Source organism: Ascaphus truei, chromosome 4 (genome assembly GCF_040206685.1).
Source record: "Ascaphus truei isolate aAscTru1 chromosome 4, aAscTru1.hap1, whole genome shotgun sequence".
Taxonomy (NCBI): domain Eukaryota; kingdom Metazoa; phylum Chordata; class Amphibia; order Anura; family Ascaphidae; genus Ascaphus; species Ascaphus truei.
Window position 1 is genome coordinate 336,181,214 of NC_134486.1, and position 23,067 is coordinate 336,204,280.

General features: G+C 41.8%; 1 protein-coding gene across 1 annotated transcript in view; it reads right to left on the reverse strand.

The window, feature by feature from the left end:
• Positions 1 to 23,067, reverse strand: part of LOC142493679 (isoaspartyl peptidase/L-asparaginase-like) — a 222,716-nt gene that overhangs the window by 141,152 nt on the left and 58,497 nt on the right. The window contains exon 4 of the mRNA XM_075598110.1: positions 9,545 to 9,708. Within this exon, the coding sequence (XP_075454225.1) occupies positions 9,545 to 9,708 (164 nt within the window). The remainder of the gene's footprint in view (positions 1 to 9,544; positions 9,709 to 23,067) is intronic.

The following is a 23,067-nucleotide window of genomic DNA, read 5'->3' on the forward strand; positions in this document are numbered from 1 at the left end:
GAGACACAAAATTTAGACATTTGCAAAACATGTCAACACATTCGCGCTGAAGTGTCCGGCGGGTGCGGGGAGGTTGCAGGCAGCACGGACCGTCAGGATGGTGAGCGAGTCGCAGGAGGCTCCCAGTGACTCCCTTTTAAGGATGCCGCCATTTTGTGTCTGATCCCGCATGCGCGAGGCTTGCGCATGCACAGTGTAAGCGTGCTAAGCGGCGGCCAATAGAGGAGGCTTTAAGCGGGGACAACAGTTCCCATGAGCCCTAGGAGACAGGACCACGTGGTGCACAACAGCCTATAGGGCTAGCAGATACTCCGCAAGGGAACTACAGCCCCCAGAATGCAAATGGACTACCGGCCAGGTGTTGCAGCTAAGCCAATAGGGCTGCCCGATTCCCCTGCACAGAATGAGATACATTTGGCGTGTAAAGGAGACCATGCCAGTCGGAGCTGGGACAAGGACAGGGTAAGAGGTATGTGCAGGTGTCTGTGGCACCTGTACTAGGCCAGATACCCCCTGTTAGGCCCCAGCTAGGGCCCGACTTCCACATAGCTTGTGGCTGCAGTAGGGACTTGCCCCTCAGATAGGGACACTGCCCTGCTTAGCAACATTAGTGTCAGGGACACAGTGAGATGCAGCCTGGTGACTGCGGCCTGTTGTCCAGGACCGGACCACCTCTATTGAAAGAGACATTGTATGGTGGTACACTCAACATGGGACCCACCCAATGTAGAGGCAGAGGCTTCGCAGAAGACCATTTTGGATCCATAGATCCCATTTACAGCATCTACGGGCCCCGGGTGGGGATACACCTGGCAGGTACCCAACTGTGCAAGTGCACCATCAAACACTATAGTGGGCAGCGCTGTACCACACATTGGGTGGGGCATTGTCTTTGTGGACACTACATTGGTTGGGTGCCCAAGGGTCCCTAGGTACTGTGGGGACAGTGACTCCAGTGGGAAGGTATGGTTGTGCGTGGCCTGGTGGGTAGGCTGTATATTATATTCCTCTGCACAGTAAAACTGTTCCGTTATATCACGTGTGTATTTCTTATGTGTCCTGTACGGTGTCATTCTACACAATAGAATCCCGTACAGGTGGAGGGATCACTCAGGTGCACCCCAGATTCCCAGCAGAGGAGGCTCAGAACTCCTGGGCACCAGCAGGTATTTCACCGCATTCACACACCATAGCCACACATCTGCCAGGGGGTAGGGGAAAGTGCGCTACAGTTGTATATATTAATTTGTTAGTTAAGTTTATTATTCCTTTCTATTTCACAAAATGCTCATATTACGAGTGCAATACTGCAGAGCTTGTTCTTTCCTGTTTTTGATTACCAATTATCCTGCATGCACCATTATCCATTATCACAAAACTCAATTTTTGGCCGAGCAAGAGTTGTTCTTTGTATTAGTTATTGTAGATTATATTTATCATTATATCCAGCTTTCACACAATCCTCATGGTTGTAGTGTCCTGAACCCATTAAGCCTAGAATATCCCTTAGTCTTCAACTCAAAATCCTTATAGAAATACTTTTGTGCTTGTATATACTGTAAACGTACCTATAGTAACTCTTTGTTTTCTGTATTTTTCTGTACTTTTACCTGGCTTTACTGTATATTTATAGGTGGATTTCTTTGGCGTGACTAGAGAGATGACCCATTCTTATGGGGGGAAAAAAGAGAGAAAAACATACAGTAATTAATTAAATAATGTATTGGATGTGCATTGGGGCTTCTTAGTTTATTGCTGTATGTTTGAGGTCACAATCCCAGTAGCACAACAATTGACAGAAATTAATACATAATATTGTGGGTCTGGGTTTTGAGGCTAAGATTGTGTACAGTATGTCTAATTGTAAATTGTTTGGGAGGTCTTTGGCCCCTGCTCCTTAGTTTAAGCTCACTCATCCCACTTCTAGTTAATCAGCAGATCCAAGTAATATTAATTTAATATTCAATTGAGAGATTTTTTCCCCCAGGTGAAAGGTGGTGATGCCCTTGGCGGTTACAATAAACGTGAAAAGTATATATATTTATACCACATCAAGGTTTTCTCATTTTGCTGTATGAACAGGGTCTACTGTACTATGGTTGTTTCCCCTCATACAGAGGTAAAAGGAAATGTTCACAGTGTAGTGTTGGGGTCTGTAAATTTGGTTATACCTTGACGTTGATATGCAGGCTTATGATGCTTTGGCCAAAGGGTTTAACTAAATAACCAAGAAAATATTAGTATTGAAGTATTTAACTTTATTCTTATTACCATATATGTTTTGTCAATTGGATGTAGCATTGGGCACCCCTGTCTTTTGTTGTATACATTTGCCACGCTCAGTAGCACTCCTTTAGACATAAATATATATATATATATATGTATATATATGTAATAGGGTATGTCTCTTTCTACCTGTCTTTCCCCCTATTATGTAAGTCCCTGATAGCTGCAGGCAGTAACAGGTTAATTATGTGGGCTTGTGACCCCCCTTGTGCTCCTCTTTGATATTGGTGGACAATAGGGGAGCGCAATATGTGAAAAAGAAAATGGATAATATAGTGTAATAACATGGATTATGTTGATTTTCTGTGCTGGAGGAGTCTTTAGATTTTAAACTCACATTTTTTCAACAAATAAAGGCATCTTTGCAGTGGCAAAGATGTTTTCAGGGTAGATCTTCCTTTCAGATGTGGATGTCCCTCAGGGTACTTGTGTCGTGAAAATGTCAACATAAAATACAGGCATATAGTAAAAGCGAGTGTGGCTTGTTGGGCTCTCACCCCCTCCTCTGCTTGGAACTCTCTCCCGTCGCATCACTTCTGGTCCAAGGCGCTCGACTAGAGTGAATGCCAGAGGATTCCCAACAGCTGATGAGGCAAGGTATGTTTGAGGTGAGATCTTCAAGCTCCCCACGTCGACTCTACGCTTACGAAGCGGATAACGTGAAATGAAGGGAGGAAGCAAGTCCAGGTTCACCCTTCAGGGTATAGAGACCTATGCCTCCAGCCCCATTATGGGCTGGGGAAGAATTGCGGCACATGGCCGGGCCTCCAGCCTACCAGCGTGGCATAGGGCCATCCTATGACCTGGTTCCTGCTAGTAACATCATGCATCCGTTGTAATAAGAACTACAGTGGCTGTCTCAATAAAGGATCCCATTTTATATACCCCTGCCTGGGTCTACAGTCTATTGGGAAGAGGTATGTTCAGAGGACTGTCACATGAGGGACTGTGACTGTAGGCGCAGCACCTTAAGAAGAACTACTGCCTGAAACTGCCTAAAGCCTGTTTTGTTTCCCCACAACATCGCAAAAGCTCAGCCTCTCCTGAACCAAACAGGTATCTATCACCACACAGACCTGTAGCCAGAGCAAATCTCCCGGTGGGGTGGGGGTGGGGGGCTGGGGGTGGGGGGCTGGGGGAAGAAGCAGTGCTACACTTAGATACAGTATATGTGTCCAGATCCATTCTTAAAAATGTTGAAATAATGTTTTTAATATTTACATTTACAAAACGGCATTTTTTGTAAATAGCATACATATATTCGGAGCAAAATTCACAAAAAAGGTGTACATTGAAATAGATGTTTAACCAATCCTTATCTAAGATCAATTACCCCCAACATACAGTAATAAGAAACTCAGTTACAGTATTTTACTACAGGCAATTTACAAAATGACTACATAAACCCATGAAAACAGGTTCTGTTATGTCCACTGATGGTGATGAAGAATGTTATACTTTCTCCTGGAAGATTGCTGTTTTTATCAAGCCATACACAGATCATTTTACTTTCTCTGTTACTGCTCTGAACACCAAATGAATAATAGAATCTGAAATAAATGGACTTCATTGCAAATTTCTCCACTTTAGAAACTAAAAGGCAGTTTATAATAGATGTATAGCTTAACCAAATAATTCAGTTGTTGAAGTATACAGTATGCTCTTGGATTTTAAACAGAGCTAAGCATGAAATTGACTTCCATAACAAAAAGAATCAGTAGTTGTTCTTGTTCTTCAAGTATTATTCCAGGCATTCCAGAATCTAGCAATTTCACTATGAAAAATAGGGCGTTATTCATTAATCTGAATAATGTCAATCGTGACACAATCTCAAAGAAAATTCCATTGATTTTAATAGGATTATCTGGGCGTTTGTACCACGATCAGCACTATCACATTTGAATGTATAACCCCCATAGTGCATTTCTTCTCCAGAATATATATATACACAATAGTACCCATTATTTACAAAGTGAATAGGAACTTATACAATCGAAGGAGAGCATGTTAGCTGGAAGCTTCTTGGCATGGATACTGTAACCCAAGAAACTATGCATTTATGTTTCAAGGTTTATCTCATAAAATTATACAGTACGACTAAGAAGTTTCAGTGACTAAGAAAGGTAATTGTTATGGAGATTGCCCTTTGAATTCTGCCTAACGGAAAATACAGGTTACAATATTATGGATTTTAATCCAAAAATGAAAGCAGTTGCTATTGAACTTGCTATTTCAATTTTATTGTAATTCTATATAAAATAGTTGCATCTGAACATAGGCAGAAAATCGGACAGGATTAAGTAAACATTTCTTTTGTTTGACCTTTTCTACATACCATAGTAATTGCAGGGCTGCAAACAGATTGACACTTTTCCCCTTAAACATGGTTACACTTGTCTCTGACCTTGTGGCAGTACAATATGTGGTTGCCACACTTTCAAGAAGGAAAACGATTCCTTTCATAGAGAGGTTTTTCTGCCAAGTTTTATTGTCATAGCATGGCTGCGGGAATACGGAGTTGCACTGCATTTGAATTTAAAGGTCCATGTACTGTGGATTGTTGAGTTTCCATTCAAACAGCAAAAAAAAAAAAGCATGGAAGCATAGAATATGAAGGCAGATAATCCTTAACTTTCTTTCATATTTATGATAGCCTTATGTCCATCCCAATCGTTTTTTAACTCGTCCTCTGTTGGGAGGCTAGTCCACGAGCCCGTCACCCTTTCTGTAAAGAAGTACTTCCTCACATTTCTTCTTAGCTTGCCACCCTCCTACGTCAGAGCAGGACCTCTTTGTTCTAGCACTTCTCTTTCTCTGAAATCTGAAAGAATTAGGCTGTGCTTATAGTGCCCTTATAGCGCCCTGCGACGGCGATGTCACTCCGAAACAAATCAATTGACTCCGTTGCAAGCGCTTATAGTAAATGCGATGGCGACGGAGCGACGTTGTGACCAAAAATGTGGAAGTCGGGTAAATTTGATTTTTTAGTGACAGTCGCCACATGTGACTGTCTCTAAACCAATCAAATTGTGTGGTCCACCCCCTTTAGTGACGTCACTGGCCTTGTCGCCAGCGACGTCGCTAAAAATCAAATTGCAACTTTCGCTGGTGGCGACGACATCGGTCGCGTCGCTGTCGCCAGCACTATAAGCGCGGCCTTAATCATATTCCCTCTCTCCCTGCTATCTTCTTTTCTAAGCTGTACATACTTCGGGGCGTATTCCCTAAACTTCGATAAGTTCAGTGCAATAATAAGCAGGTTTGCATTTTCTTAACGTACTATAAGAAATGTGTATCAAAACGGTATTATCTAAAAAAAATATTATGATTTTATTTTAAAGTGCGGTAAAACAATACAACATCACACTATAGTACTTTGTGTTTTTTTTTTAAATACTAATCGCACTACTTGTGTTCGCTTAAATTTCAGCCTTGAAGAGCTGCACGGAAAGTGCTGCATCTCCCTGCACAACTCTTACAGGCGATCACGCAGTTTTTATGTACATTTTAATAACAGAGTATTGAAGTCTCCTGTGCTGAATTACATTCATTTCAGCCTCAGGAACCACCTGCTTTACGAGTTACAGTCCCCGTTATGGGGATCTGATATCTCCGGTTCGTTTAAATGTTCCAGTCACGTTATATGGGAGATTTAAACATGGCAGGGATACCGGCACCCCATACCTGGACCCCTATCTCGGGAAGCAAGGGGTTCCAGAGGCTTAAATTAAAATGGTTCAGCTCAGAAGACTTCCTGCTTCAATAATCTGTTATTAAAATTAACATTAAAACTGCTTCATTACCTTAGTGGATAGCTGCTAAGGCAATGAAGGGGTTAAACCACAGTACCTGGTTTATTGGGGTAGATGGAGTGGATGAATGGGGTTACTTGGCCCAGGGTGATTGGTTAGGCCTACCAGGAAGGTTGCAGGAGGAGATAAGCAGTCAAGGGAAGCATAGCAGGGTTTAGCATAGCATCTTAAAGTGAAAATCTTTAAGTGAATATGTAGTTAGTGGAAGAAAATGGATCAAGAAAACAGCTGCTCCAGGAAAAAAGGTAGGGAACTCACCAGCAATGGAGGATTAAAAACGAATTTATTGAACTACATAAAAAACAAAGAAACAAACAGTGCAAACTACTCTCCCACGCGTTTCACACCCACTGTGGCGCTCCTTGAGAAAGCGCCACATTGGCGTGAAACGCGTGGGAGAGTAGTTTGTACTGTTTTTTTTTTATGTAGTTCAATAAATGTGCTTTTAATCCTCCATTGCTGGTGAGTTCCCTACCTTTTTTCCTGGAGCAGCTGTTTTCTTGATCCATTTTCTTCCACTGCCGTCTGTGAGGATCTTATTACACCACCGGAAGCCATACGGGAGACGCACTCTTTCTGGCAGCGTCACGGGGAAGCAGCTGAGAAGGTACACAGGACGGTGTTTAATCGTGAGTAAGGCTACTCCACACCGGGCTCGCCGGGGCTATGGGGACTTTGTGATTTCATTTCACTATTTACGGTCCCCTTGTTGTTCCCCTCCTGCCCTCCCTAATTAATTGGTTATACCACAACTGCACTACGATATAATACCCCATCATCTGGTGTCAGCTCCATACACGTTTTCAACAGTGCCACTGTGCATTTGCAGCCGGACCACGTAGAGCTTGTACGCAGTTTCGTTTTTGTTTGAATATGTAGTTAGACTGTAGTGACAATCTTTAAGTCAATATGTAGTTTACTAGAGGTCCACCAAATGGTGAGCTCATCTGACCATACTATTATTCCACACTTGTTAGCTAGCACAATTGACCCCCTGTACACTTTATTTAGGGTCTGTTCATGGAATGGCAGAGGGATTTGTGGGATGAGAGAGGAAGTTGTGTGCAGACAAGTGTTGGGAGAGACTGCAGTGAATATTTTGAGGAATGTGTTATTTCCATACGACCTTGGACACGCACTTAAATCTGATTTTTTTGACACTAAAAAACTGGATTTAAACACTGACAAGATTGTAACAATGGTATTTGGGACTAAGGCTACATTTCTAAAGCTACCAATGACAGAGCTACATATCAGAATCAACTCTAATACCACCCTAGCCCCTGTCACTAGTTTTAAATTTATGGGCATATGGTTTGACTCCCATTTAACATTTGGGTTGCATATTGATACTCTGACATCAAAACGTATGCCAAACTAGGTGTACTTTATACCTGTTACACCTTGACAAAGTCCCACGGGACGAAATGCGTTGGTGTGTTTATTTCTTTCATTTTCTGTGAGCAGAAGCTGATTAATTAAATACCTTTTATTTTTATTCTGGAGTTGCCACCTATTTTTTGTTGCTGTGCTCCTTTGCTATACATTGTTTGCTGGTACTTTATAGGAACACATCTTCCTTAAGCTAGCTGGTCAGAAAGTGCATTGCACTGCAGATGCTAATACCAATTATATAGCCTATGTAGACATAGTAAATGGTACAGCACCCTAAACTCACCTTAGCAAACTAGATACACTCTACAATTCAATATGCTACTTTGTCCTCCAATGTAAATACAACACACATCACTACAAAATGCTCAAAGAACAAGATAAAAAATAAATTAAAAAAAAGCCCACAGAAATTTGAAGTTGGATTGATCACTAAAGAATTCAATCAGATACATCCTAATCCAACAATAGATTTGATCCACCCAGATTTTGAAGAGAGAAAAAATTATTTTAGTAGAGACCCAAGCACTATATACAGTAGTACCCAATATACCAGTTGATCACCTGGGCCACTGAGGGGCTCATATTTACTGTAATGTATTTAAGATATATTATATAACCTTCTCTATGCTGCTTTATCTTATCTTGCCTACAGTATGTATTTAATGGCCAATATATTGCCCATTATATAGATAGGCAAGAGATGGATAACCCCAGCATGGAGTAGGGGATAAAAAAGTGCAGTATCTCTTCCATTAATCACTTTCCAATATATATCAGAACCGGATGTATGGCAAGATAACACCTAAAAATGCAGTATTATGACAAATCCGATATTTGTAACGAACCAATAAAACATTTGCTATTTTTAGCTGTGCAATGTTAATTTATTACACTATATAAGAGAACAGATGGCACACAAATACAAATGTAAGTAGGTGCTAGTCCCATAAGAAAATATATAACAAGGCTCCTTACCAGGCAGACCATGAGCTCCAGAGAATCCAGGGAACACACAGTAAGGAAGAGGCAACACACTTGGTAATAGTAAAAAAGTTGTATTCAAAAGCAGGCACAATCACCAACGTTTCGGGCCTAGGAACAGGACCTTTATCAAGGGAGCGCTCCCTTGATAAAGGTCCTGTTCCTAGGACCGAAACGTCGGTGATTGTGCCTGCTTTTGAATACAACTTTTTTACTATTACCAAGTGTGCTGCCTCTTCCTTACTGTGTGTTCCCTGGATTCTCTGGAGCTCATGGTCTGCCTGGTAAGGAGCCTTGTTATATATTACACTATAAAAATACTAATTTTTTGGGATGATAATATCGCAATTTTCCTTTACTGGAGCTGGATGTATCCAGACTTATGGGTCTTCATAAATAAGTGCTCTGAATAGGGATCAATATACATTCATTATTATACATTTCTGCTTTTAATACAATACAGTGTCACTTCTTGTTTGCCCTCTCTGAAGCATTTGTACAGTAGATTGTGTTTCTAGATTAAGTTCTCTGATATGATAAACCTCATGTGTTACCTACGAAAGGTACATTTATTATTCACCTGTTTTAATACTCAATTACTGAAACAAATATAAAATATAGATTACATGTTCATACACATATATTGATGTTTCTAATTGACACAACTGTACTGTATAGCATTTCTAGTTAGCACTATATTTTACAACATAGTATTATTGTAGTGAAAAATAACCACTAAAACATGAAAAAAATGAATTTGTTTAACCATTTGTTAATCAGGTCATAATTTGGAGCTTTGGACACCAGTGCAATAAAGCAACTGCGGTCTAAATGGCCTAGGAGGAAAGTGGGAAGAAAGAGGAGCACATAATGATCACAGCGAGAACCGTGTCTGGCACTACTGTACAAAGTAGCGACAAAAGAAGATGTCACACACAACAAAAGTCTGTAGTAAATGGGCAAATCTTTCCAGGAAATATAGAATGGCTGAATGTCCTGAAGTCTAGAAGAGGAGAATGATGCAATTAGGTATATATATATTGTGTATAATCTTTGTAAATAATACTTACTTTTCTGTGTTGAAAAGATTTGTGACACTTTGCTTATATTTATGGTATTTTTCCCACTCTTGAATGGCATGTTCTGTTACTAATTCTTTGGTTGGGATTCTTGCAATACCCAACTTTTCAGCAAATCTATTAGCACCTTCTCCAGTCAGCATAGTATGTGGAGTCTAGAAAACACATACAAGTTGATAAACATAAATTAATCACATTTTAAATTGGTAATTTTTGAGGTACAGTATGCAACTATTTTAACTGTGACAAACAGATAAAATAATACAAATATGATTATGCAGTAATTGAGGCCAAAAATAGCTTAATTAATATTTTGTTAAAAACATCAACTATGACATTGGAGGCTGTAGCATGTACAATGTTTCCTGCTTCAGTGGGAACTTTACAAATGCAGCTTACAAGGTTGCACATTGTACTTGCACTACACATTTATTCCAATAGTATGTATAATTTTGTAACTCTATTTAAAATATACCAAAAGAACATTAAAAGTGCAGTACTAAGTCAGAACAAATTTTCATCAAACCCTGTATTCTGCCTCCAATAGTGGCAAGTATGTGAAGCTGTTACTCACATTACCTCCCTATATATATTTGTATATATTTACATATTTTTTATATATATTAAACAGAAAAGGCACTAAGACAAAAAATAAGACAAGGGTAGTGTATGGGGAAAAATGTCCACAGAAAAAAACACCCATACAACAAATCAATCCTGTCTCAATCAACCCTTGCTGTGTGTATTTTAGTATACGCAACTGAAACAATTCCTATGTAAATCCCAAATTTGAATCCTGTCTCTAATCACCCCTTGATTAAATTCAGCTTTCACACCTAGGCAGGAAACACCCTGTGTAGAAAAACCATCTGTTTAATGTGCCTCACATGGGCTAATTAAGCAGGCTGAACTTAACTGTCAGGTGACTTCTTAGGCCCATATAACCACAGACATAGCAGCCCTAGCTGTCTGCAGCAAATTAGTAGCCCATTGTAAGTAGCAAGCAAATTGGGGTTTAAAAGGCAGTTCCAAAGGAGTGAACAAGTGGACAACATCTACTGGCCCTGATTCCTGAATTTGATCTACTGTATGCTGGAAAGGAGGATATTATCTATCGCAGACTGCACATGTCAGCACGTTACTATTGCTGTGATGCCACCCTTACTATTTATGTTTGCTATGGCATCACTTCTTTTCAATTATGCACTTATTTCTACCAGCCTCATGTCTCTAACTCTATTCATATTCTCCATCTCTCCTTCCTTCACCACTTCTCAGTTCACATGAACTCCTTTCTTTCTTGCACTCTGTGACACTACATAGCTATATTCCCTGCACTAAAACACACGCCTACAGATAATCCTCATACTTTCTCTTTCTACCCATGCTTCTCTTTGCTTCTGGGGATATCTCTCCCAATCCTTGTCCCTGCCTTGTTTCTATAGGTGTGCCAACGAGTATTCCAACACTTGCCTTAAACTTGCCTTGGAAAATCTGGGAATATAACCAACAAGATCCAGGTACATGCTGCAAACATTTCAGTGACATTTCTGCAGAGACTAATGGCCCATCGGATAAACACAGCAGGGGTCCCTGGCAGTCCCATTCAAACTGACTGCAAGGGACCCCTGCTGTCAGTTTGAATGGGACTGCCAGGGACCCCCGCTGTTAATACAATGGGCCATTAGTCTGTCTGCTGAAATATTGCAGCATGTACTCAGCATGTTTTCAGCATGTACACACTATGTACCTGGGTCTTGTTGGTGATTGCCCCAGATTGGTTTTAGAACACTCGTCTGCACTACAGTACATGCTCTTGTCCTTGTCTGCCAAATGCAACTTCTACTCCTTCTGGTGTAAACCTCTCCACCCTCATACCCATACCCTGGCACCCTCCCTCCTCTCTCCCTTTCTCCTATGCCCTTTGGAATGCTTGCTCCCTTTCTAACAAGTTCCACTCTGTGCATTACTTCTTTCTCACTCACACTCTCTGCTCCTATTTTCTAAAACTGAGACCTGGCAGTCTGACTCTGCGCTGGAAGCTGCCCTCTCTTATGGTGGCCTTTCTTTCTCCCACAATCCACACCCTAATGGCAGGGGTGGAGGTGTGGGACTGCTGCTCTCATCTCTCTGCCGTTATCGAACCGTTCCTATTCCTCCTGCTCTTGCTTTTCCCTCTTTTGAGGCGCACACTGTCAAAATCATTTCTCCTCTCCCTGTCCACGTGGTAGATTACTACTTCCCATCTACCGCTACTGATCCCCCTTCTGCCTTTCTCTCTCTCATTGAATCCTGGCTCTCTTTCTTTCTCTCCTCCCATGTTCTTGTCCTTGAGGATTTCAATTGCCACATTGATGACCCCTCTCTCCCTTGTGCTTCCTGCTTTCTCTCTCTAACCTCTTCTTTTGGCCTTCAACAGTGGACTGCAGCAAGCACCCACAAAGATGGCCATTACCTAAACCTGGTTTTTACTAAAAACGTTTCTCTCTCTGATTTTTCCATTTCCACCTTTCCTCTCTGACCATAACCTCATCTAATTTTCTCTCTTGATTCTCCCCTTCTCCATCTCCATCTTTCCCTCATTTCTGCAGAAACCTGTGCTATATTAACCTACAAGAAAAACAATAATAATGCGCCAGATGAGATGTTACTATGAATATGGGCAATATACACTGGCGACACACTTTATTCGAGCTCGGCTAGTCCCACGAATTCGGGTATACTCGGGTGTATTGAGGTTTGTGACTGTTTTCTGCCCGAGTGCATTGCGTTATTTTCCAGGCAGGGATTGAAGCATTTTATTCCCGCTGGCTGCAATACTGCACAGTATATATATATATATACACTGGCGACACACTTTATTCGAGCTTGGCTAGTCCCACGAATTCGGGTATACCCGGGTGTATTGAGGTTTGTGACTGTTTTCTGCCCGAGTGCATTGAGTTATTTTCCAAGCAGGGATTGAAGCATTTTATTCCCGCTGGCTGCAATACTGCACAGTATATATATATAAACTGCATTACAATTCATGAATTTATGCCATCTGGTAGACACGCGAAGCATTGCAGCCTATTAAATCCTAATCATTATCATTTAACAGATCAGCCGCCCATCAGCCAGGCATGAACCCAGGCTGGGAAGGCAAATGCAACGGGGCTTGTCAGAGGTTAGGAGTGGCGCATTCCAGGTATCTGCCAGGTACATACCGGGTATTTGCTCGAATAAAGTGTGTCGGTGCAGTATATACTGCATTACAATTCATGAATTGATGCCATCTGGTAGACACGCGAAGTATTAAATCCTAATCATTATCATTTAACAGATCAGCCGCCCGTCAGCCAGGCATGAACCATGGCTGGGCAGCCAAACACAACGGGGCTTGTCTGAGGTGAGGAGCGGCGCATTCCAGGTATCTGCCAGGTACATACTGGGTATTTGCTCGAATAAAGTGTGTCGCAGCAGTACAAGATTAACAATGAAATATATATAGAAATAAAAATAAAAAACAAAAAACAAACAACAAAAAAACATGTGACATGAACCAGTCCGGTGCGTATAGGGTATTGCTGAAAAGAATATATATATGAGTGAGACAAACACAACCCAATGAGTGATGCAGCTTCTTTAAAACAGGGAACCCCCAGTCCCTGATATGTACGTGGCAACAAAGAAAAAGTTAGAAGCGCAGTCAGTATAGGGTTGAGGTCAAACTCTATATCTTTATTAATATATCTTGTCCCAGGGAATAACCTCTAGGACAACAACAACATAAGAATTAATACATATAATAATAGTAAAAAACTGTGTAGATGAAGCTGTGTGTGCAATTGCACTTGATGGGTCTCCAAGGGGTTAAAACCAGATGGTAACTCAGTCCTGCAATCTGTGCACTGCCCAGGCAGGTTTAGGTAAAAGAGGGGGTACCCCAGGGTTGAGACAATGCTCAAAATGCTCACCCTTGATCCACTTTGGTCCGTTGGTGTCCCGTAATGCTCTTTGATCCTAAAATCCGCTCCGTAGCAAACTGTTCAGATGCGCTGGTTGCGCACGATAGCAAACAGCCCTCCCGGTGTCCGGGTCTGATGTCACTTCCGGCTGTGACGCACAGACCCTTCCCGGTAGTCTCTGGGCTTCGTCTGTCAGGTCTCCTCCTCCTTCTGGTTGCCGATCACCAGGCAAACAGGTTACGATCAGCTGGAGCCCAGCGTGTGATGTTAGCAGCAACTCCACTGCACTGAAATGAAGCAACACCCTATTTCTCCTCCTACGCGTTTCACCAAAGGGCTTCGTCAGGGATATCAATGCACCAGTACCATGTTAATTTATAGCCAAGTTGCTTGCAATGGCTCAATTAGTGTGATAAAGAACTTGCATAATGGTTCATTAAAACCATTATCTTGATGGACTGGTGCTATTGATACAAATGACTGGTTCATGTCATGAAAAAAGAAAAAAACACTACTTATACAAAAAACATAATATCAAAAAAAAGTCCTAGAGGTTATTCCCTGGGACAAGATATATTAATAAAGATATAGAGTTTGACCTCAACCCTATACTGACTGCGCTTCTAACTTTTTCTTTGTTGCCTATATTAACCTACCAGCTTTTGATTCCACGTTACGCTCCTCCCTCTCCTTTCTCAGTTCTGCTCCAGACCTTGACAAACTGGTCAGGAACTACACTCTGCCTGATCCTCCTCTCTTGATCTACATGTCCTGTATTCTCTCTGCCGACCTCACCCTTCTAACCCCAGACCCTGGCTAAATTCCCACACGTGCATGCTGCATTCCTCCACTCGTTCCTCTGAACGCCTCTGGAGGAAATCTCACACTCTCGCAGACTTCCTTCACTACAAATTTATGCTATCCTTTTTCAACTCTACCCTCTCTCAGGCTAAACAAACCTACTTTTCTTCACTAATCAACATGCACAAGTCTAACCCATGCCGACTCTTCTTTGTCTTTGACTCTCTACTCAAACCACCCTCAGCTGCCTCTTCTTCTTCCTCCATCTCACCTCAGGACTTTGCTGACTATTTTAAGAAAAAGGTGGAATCCATATGTCAGAACATCCACTCTGTTTCCTCCTCCCATCCCACACCTCTTCCTAACTCTCCTCCTGCCTTCCTTGACTCTTTTTCTGCTGTCTCAGAGGAGGATGTGTCACTGCTGATCTCCTCTTCTCCCTCTACCACTTGCCCTCTTGGCCCTATTTGCTCTCATCTCCTAAAACCGCTTGCTCCTAATATAATCCCTACGCGCACACATATTTTTAACTCCTCCCTCTTCTATGGTACCTTTCCCTCCTCCTTCAAACATGCAACAGTTATAACATTACTCAAAAACAGCAAGCTTGACCCCACCGGTCTTTCTAACTATCAACATGTCTCCCTCCTTTTGAGCTGTACAGCGTGTGGACCCAAAATGGCAATAAATACAGCAAATGTCTTCCAGCAAATTTAAGGAGAACGATTATGGAGGAAGTGAAGTGCAATTTTATAGCTACCAGTCTTCTTATGAATTAAACCGTGAGAGACAGCATCAGTAGCCTTTTGAGGCATACTCTCTGGAGGTCCATCAACTTTTTTATGACTACTACAGTAATTATACATTTATTTACAAATAAAGATGCGCCACCAATGTTTTTAAACTTTAAAAAAAACAGTTTATTTTTTAAAATTATTTCATTGTTTAATGCTTATTTTCTATTTTGCATGTCTGGAGCTGGGCAAAGAAAACATGCAGGAATTCCCCCCCCCCCCCCTTGGTGCAGGAAACTCTCCCAGCAATACTGCCAGGTAAGACACAGTGCTTAAATCCATGCATACGATGTCCCTTCCCCCAAACCCCCCAAAACCTAATGTACTTTAAAACCTCTAGTCCTACTGTAAAGTGCTGCAGCCCATGCCATGCATGCTTTGTCTCCTCCAACCCCCTCAAAAACTAGAAGTTACTGTTTAACAATGGACTGTACTGGTGTCATGGTTTAATACTGTAGTTTTTCATGTGTACAGTAGTCACAATGTACTGTAGTCATAATGTACTGTAGTCATAATGTATGGTTCCCCATGTCATGCCCTTTCTCCCCAAACCCCCAAAAAATCTGGATTGCATAATGTACGGTGCAATTGTAAATTTATACTGTAATAATGTCTTTCTTTACAGACCAAGATGTCCAAGAAGCACCAGTCACTGCGAAGAAGATAAAGACAAGATTTTAAATTTTGAAAAACTGGCGACTTTTTATTCTTGTATTATTCTTTTTTCTTTTATTATCCTGTACAAAAACAAATGTTTCATTCGTTCAATATACTTTTTTGTGTGTTACTATTCAGACACTTACAGTAGTACTATACATAAAGTACTAAAATAATTTAAATATACTGTATAAATATCTCGTTGACATACTATACAGTATAAACATTTTGCAAATAAGGTCCATTTACGGTTTAGATACACTTACAGTAGCACTATACTGTAAAATAAAGTTGTAAAGGCATCTAAATATATATATATATATATATATATATATATATATAAAAAAATATCTGACATACCGTATATATATAAATCTTGAAATTAAGTTGTTTTTAGTTGTTAAATAAACTTACTGTATCTTACTGTACAGTAATGTATTTCTGAAAAAGGTTACATAATGACACATACAGTATGTGCAGAAATGTGATGACACACATGCGTTTCAACAAAGTTCCGATTTTAAATACACGCATGCGCAGAAATGTGATGACATGCATATGCATTTCCACAAGGTTCCAATTTAACATAAACGCATGTGCGGATTATATATTTTACATTCGGAAGGATAGCGACATTATATTTTTGTATTGATCATTTTAACTTTATTATCCTGTACAAATAAAACATTTAATTCGTTAAATATCCTTTTTGTTGTGTGTGTTCATATTTTAAATCTTCTACTGTTCGAGAATTTTTGTATGGCTAAAAGCTAAGGAGCCTCAGAAAGAACTTCTTTCCCATGTACTGTGCTGTATACAGTATTTATTTATTTATAAAATATTTTACCAGGAAGTAATACATTGAGAGTTACCTCTCGTTTTCAAGTATGTCCTGGGCACAGAGTAAAAGAAATAGTACATGGTTACAAGTACAGTTACATAAATGAACAGGGTATACTGCTGCAGCCGAGTTTATTCGAGCATTTTCCCGTTCTCGGCCGCAGCAGTAACCTGGCGCACGCCGGAGGGTGCCGGGCGCGCGCCGAAGCCTCGGAGGAGAGGCCCGCCGATCGGGGCTTCCCCCTTTCCTCACCGGGTCCGCCGGGTCCCCCGGAACGTCCCGCCGCCGTCCTCACATCCGCGCGACACCAGGGCTCCCTCGGGGAGCCCTGGGCACGCGTACAGGCGGCACAGGCACCCGATGACGCGTGACCGCGCATAGGTGATGCGCGGCACGCTGAGGGAGTGCGGCTCGCAAGCCGGGACATATCCCGGCTTGCGGAATGAGCCGTACTCGAATAAAGTGTGCCGCCTGTGTACATTATATACAAGACATTGCGTGCACAGTTAAAGAAAATATATATTATGGGCGTATGAAACAGTTACAGACCAGATTAAAATGTGAGACAGCCTTAGATTTGAAAGAACTTAAACTGGTGGTGGATGTGAGAGTCTCTGGTAGGTTGTTCCAGTTTTGGGGTGCACGGTAGGAGAAGGAGGAACATCTGGATACTTTGTTGAGCCTTGGGACCATGAATAGTCTTTTGGAGTCTGATCTCAGGTGATAAGTGCTGCAAGTGGTAGGGGTGAGGAGCTTGTTCAGGTAGCTGGGTAACTTGCCCATGAAGAATTTAAAGGCAAGACAGGAAAGGTGAACTTTGCGCCTAGACTCTAGTGTTGACCAATCTAGTTCTTTGAGCATTTCGCAGTGATGTGTGTTGTAGTTGCATTGGAGAACAAAACGACAAATTGAATTGTAGAGGGTGTCAAGTTTGCTAAGGTGGGTTTGAGGAGCCGAGCCATATACTATGTCTCCATAGTCAATAATTGGCATTAGCATCTGCTGTGCGATACGCTTTCTGACCAGGAGACTTAGGGAGGATTTGTTCCTGTAAAGTACCCCTAGTTTGGCATAGGTCTTGGTTGTCAGGGTATCAATGTGCATCCCAAATGTTAAGTGGCAGTCAAACCATAAGCCCAGGTATTTAAAACTAGTGACAGGTGTTAGGGTGGTGTTAGTGTTGGTTCTAATCAGGAGCTCAGTCACTGGAAGCTTTACAAATGTAGTCTTGGTCCCAAATACCATTGTTACAGTCTTGTCAGTGTTTAAAAACAGTTTGTTTTGGGAAATCCAGTTTTCGAGTCTCAAAAAGTTAGACTGAAGTATGTGTTGAAGGTCAGAGAGGCTATGACTGTGTGCATATAGGATTGTGTCATCTGCATACATGTGTATTGAGGCTTCCTTACAAGCTGTGGGAAGATCATTAATGAACACTGAGAAGAGTAGGGGCCCCAGAACAGAGCCTTGCGGGACACCAAAGGTGATATCCAGGGGGTTGGAGTTAGAGCCTGAGATGGACACATGTGGGGATCTTCCTGATAGGTAGGACTGAAACCAGTTTAAAGCATGTTTCCCTATTCCAGAGCTCTGGAGTTTGTTAAGCAGGATAGCATGATCGACTGTGTCAAAAGCCTTTGCAAAATCTAGGAATACTGCACCAGTGAGTTGTCCCCGTTCCATTCCACACTGGATTTCATTGCAAATATGAACTCATATTTTTAATCTTCAAATTACACTTACACACACACGAAGTACTGTATGGGGAAAAAAATACAGGTTGAATTGCAATTAGATTTTTTAAGACAACAACTCGCTATCGCCCACTTGAGTTTCTCAACAGTATTGCAGACAACGCTAAAATGCAATTTTCTGCACTTGATCAAAATACTAGTAAACTCACTTAAATTACAAATATACTGTGTAAAGCGCTAAACCTAATGCTATTACTACAGTGCTGTGCACTTACTAAACTGAGCAGCCTGGTGATCTACTGAGACATCTCTTATATCTCTAACTAATTAAATAAACACAAAAATAGATGACATAAGCCGGCGCTTATATATGTGAAAATACAATGAAAAAATGGAAAAAATAATGTATATATAGTCCCAAATGGTGCCAAGTGATAAAATGATAGTTCAATGGTTACAACCTGAAAAGCCCGGTTGGGCACAAACTCAGTTCACAGTTCATCAAAACAGATGGTTCTTCTCATATGTTGTACTTGATCCTGCATATTAAAGATATCAAGCAGAGAACAAACATTGCGCAGTATATTGAGACAAACAATAATATTTCCAAATGATGATGTATATTTGAATTGCCTACTTACTAGAAGTGGCTAGATCACGTGCAGGGGAGAGAATCTGTACTTTAAGCCTTCTTGCCCTGGAAGCCTCTTGATGTCGCACGAACCCCTCGTGGTGTTCCTGGCCTCCGTGGGTATAGAAGGGATCTTTCTGCAGCCCCTGTCTTCAGGAATCCTGTACCTCTTACTCCGTTTAGGGAACAAAAAGAAGGACAGAGGATTGCGCAGCACAATAAATCTTTAATGGCACTTGCCCAAAACCACGATAAAATACTCACAAAAGGAGGTGAGTTAAAATACAATAAAAAAGTGCTCGGCCCAGCACACACACACAGCCGCCTAAGTCACTGGTAGTCCGCTCCGGTACCGCGTGTACCTCGCGTGTATCTGGCGCTCTAGTGTGACGTCACTGTCTTCAGTAAGACTCGCGGCTGGGATGACTGGGACACTGCTCCTTAGGCTCCTCCTTAGGCTCCTCCCACTGCTCCAGCCTAAGGAGCAGTGTCCCAGTCATCCCAGCCGCGAGTCTTACTGAAGACAGTGACGTCACACTAGAGCGCCGGATACACGCGAGGTACACGCGGTACCGGAGCGGACTACCAGTGACTTAGGCGGCTGTGTGTGTGTGCTGGGCCGAGCACTTTTTTATTGTATTTTAACTCACCTCCTTTTGTGAGTATTTTATCGTGGTTTTGGGCAAGTGCCATTAAAGATTTATTGTGCTGCGCAATCCTCTGTCCTTCTTTTTGTTCCCTAAACGGAGTAAGAGGTACAGGATTCCTGAAGACAGGGGCTGCAGAAAGATCCCTTCTATACCCACGGAGGCCAGGAACACCACGAGGGGTTCGTGCGACATCAAGAGGCTTCCAGGGAAAGAAGGCTTAAAGTACAGATTCTCTCCCCTGCACGTGATCTAGCCACTTCTAGTAAGTAGGCAATTCAGATATACATCATCATTTGGAAATATTATTGTTTGTCTCAATATACTGCGCAATGTTTGTTCTCTGCTTGATATCTTTAATATGCAGGATCAAGTACAACATATGAGAAGAACCATCTGTTTTGATGAACTGTGAACTGAGTTTGTGCCCAACCGGACTTTTCAGGTTGTAACCATTGAACTATCATTTCATCACTTGGCACCATTTGGGACTATATATACATTATTTTTTCCATTTTTTCATTGTATTTTCACATATATAAGCGCCGGGTTATGTCATCTATTTTTGTGTTTATTTAACTAGTAAACTCACGTTTTAACATGGGAAAATTTTAAAGAAATCTCAAACCAACATGGGGTGTGCCAAGGAATACAACCGGTGAAATGATCGGATAATGGGCGCTGCATCTGTATGAACACAATGTGATAATGATCCTGAGTTTGTTCAGTATGGGAATCCTCCGAATATGTGATTCACAAGTTCCAGATAATGGATTTGAAAGTCTATCAGCGCTCATAAAAACCGGGTTTTATGTAGCTGTACTTCACAATCACAATGCTGTATTTGACCCATACAGCAATCCCTTCCAGAAAAAGAGAGGGTCCCCCTGGTATGAAATTGTCTGGTTGTAGGTTTAAAATATATATATATATATATATATATATATATATATATATATATATATATATATATATATATATATATATATATATATATATATATATATATATATATACTGAGTTAAGTTATGGTGAGTAAAAAAAGTGACAAAAACCCTCCACAGGAAAGCAAATATGCAAATATAGCTGTATGCTCATCTGCATGTCTTAGGCAGGTCTGCAACCCCACCTTTCCCCATTATCACCCAGCATACAGCACTTCCACTGCAGCAAGGGATTCTGGGAAATGACATGCAAATGAGCACACAGTGTCACTTTTTGCCTCAATAACCATTTTTAACATGGTTCCCTATAGGCTATAGGGAACCATGTTAAAAATGGTTATTGAGGCAAAAAGTGACACTGTGTGCTCATTTGCATGTCATTTCCCAGAATCCCTTGCTGCAGTGGAAGTGCTGTATGCTGGGTGATAATGGGGAAAGGTGGGGTTGCAGACCTGCCTAAGACATGCAGATGAGCATACAGCTATATTTGCATATATATATATATATATAAATAGGTTTCCCACAGGTTACAGTCCTCTAGAGATGTCACAATCAGCTCTTACTGACACTGTACTAAGGAGTCTTCCCACAATTCACAATGTGCACAAGGGGCAGGTAATACTGTGAAGCTGTAGCTTGCAGCTGCTGCAGCTGGACTCCGTGAAATAATTAGCAGCATGCAGCTTTGTGTCTCCAGGACATTAGGAATGGCTCACACTCCGTAGGATAGAGTGATCAAGAACATGCAGAAAAGGCTTTTTTAGATGTGGTTTTATTCTGGCTCTGCAAATCTGAGCGGTTAGACCAAAAAAGCTCAAGTTTGCTGGGAGGGGAGAGAGCGAGCACAAGGGTCTCTCCATATTTTATTTGGAGGGAGATTTGAAGGGATATCTATAGGAAGAGGTGAAAGTAGGCTGGTATGGTCCAGTACACACTACCGGTAAAACAATAAGTACCGGTACAGCGTACTCATATGAATTACTTTTACAAACCTGTCTCTCTCTCTGTCATCTCTGGGAGATAGCAGGAAAAGGGGTTTCCCTGTCTCTCTCTCGCTCTGTGTGTGTCCCCTCACATAGCCGACTCCAGTCAGTGACGTAGGATGCATATATGGATATGCTCATATTAGGGCAACTATCTCACTGACCAACTCCGGCTCTGTTGAAGAGGCAGAAAGAGAGAGGAAAAAATGCATGGAGAAGCAGAGAGAGGGACACAGAGAAACACAGGTTAATTTTGCTTCTGATTACTGTGTGTGTGTGTGTGGGGGGGGGGGGGGGGGTATTATGTGTATTGTAGGGGGTATATTTTGTTTATTGTGGGGGGTTATTTTATAGTTTGGGGTATTATACTGTGTATTATATTGTGCAGGGGGTATTGCATTGTGGGGGGATATTATTGTGGAGGGGGTAATTAATTATGGGGAATTGTGTGGGGTATTGTGCATGAGGGGAAAGAAGAGTGAGAGGGGGAGGTGAGGTGATAAATGTGAGAGGGGGAGGTCAGAGGATGGGAGGAAGTGAGAGGGAAGGTGGGGAGAAGAATAGTGAGTGCGGGGGAAAGTGAGTGAAGAAGAGAGGGGGGAGCGTGAGTGAAAGGGGAAGAGTAAGAGAGAGGGGGACAGAAATACAAGCAGAGAGGGGGGGTGAGAGCAAGGAGATGTGAAAAATCTGGGGGGGCTCACAAGGCCGCCAACAGGGGCGGGTTGTAACATCCAGTTTTTTAAATGACTTGGTGAGTACCTGTAAGAATAAAGATCTACTTTCCACACTGTATAGAACTTGGGACGGTCTCTCTCTGTGTGTCTCTCTCTCTCTGTGTGTCTCTCTCTCTTTGTCTCTCTCTCTCTCTCTTATTTCAGGCTCTGGAGGGAGATAATTGTCAATGTTCATAGACCCAGTTTAAACGATACGATTTGCAATACAGAGCACAGATTTTTGGGCTTGTTGTAATTTGCTACTTACTGTACAGTATGACCATGTCAATCCACGTGGTTTGACAAGGACAAACAGGCAGCTACTATATTGTAATATACCCCATAGAATTCGATGACAGATGAGAACCACTTGGCCTAGTCTGCCAATGATGCCACTGTATCTGCTGTAAAAACTCCGACTCTATTTAATCCTTGGTTTTCTTTTATATTTAGGATAGCTTTATGTCTATACCACACATTTTTGAGTTGAGAAGTAATTTCTCACATTTCCTCTGTGTCTGCTCCCTTCCAGTCTAAGGCCTCGCCCATAGTGCAGGCGCGCACGTGACAGAGCACATGCACGCGCCTGTTGCTTGAGTGATCTGTGGACTCAGATCGCTCGTGATGGGAGGCGTGGCCTGATGTCATGAGGCTGGTTCGCTCTCATTGGCTGTACTGTTCACATGACGTGGCCGTGGTGCGAAAAATCCATTTTTTTTGTTGGCTCAAGATTCTGCCACGCGGCCACTCTTCCTCGATCACGCGTTTGCACGCACTATCAGCTGTATTTAGTTTGCGCTGTCGCTCGCACTATGGATGCAGCCTAAGAGCTTGACCTCTAGCATTTCTCTTTCTCAGGTATATG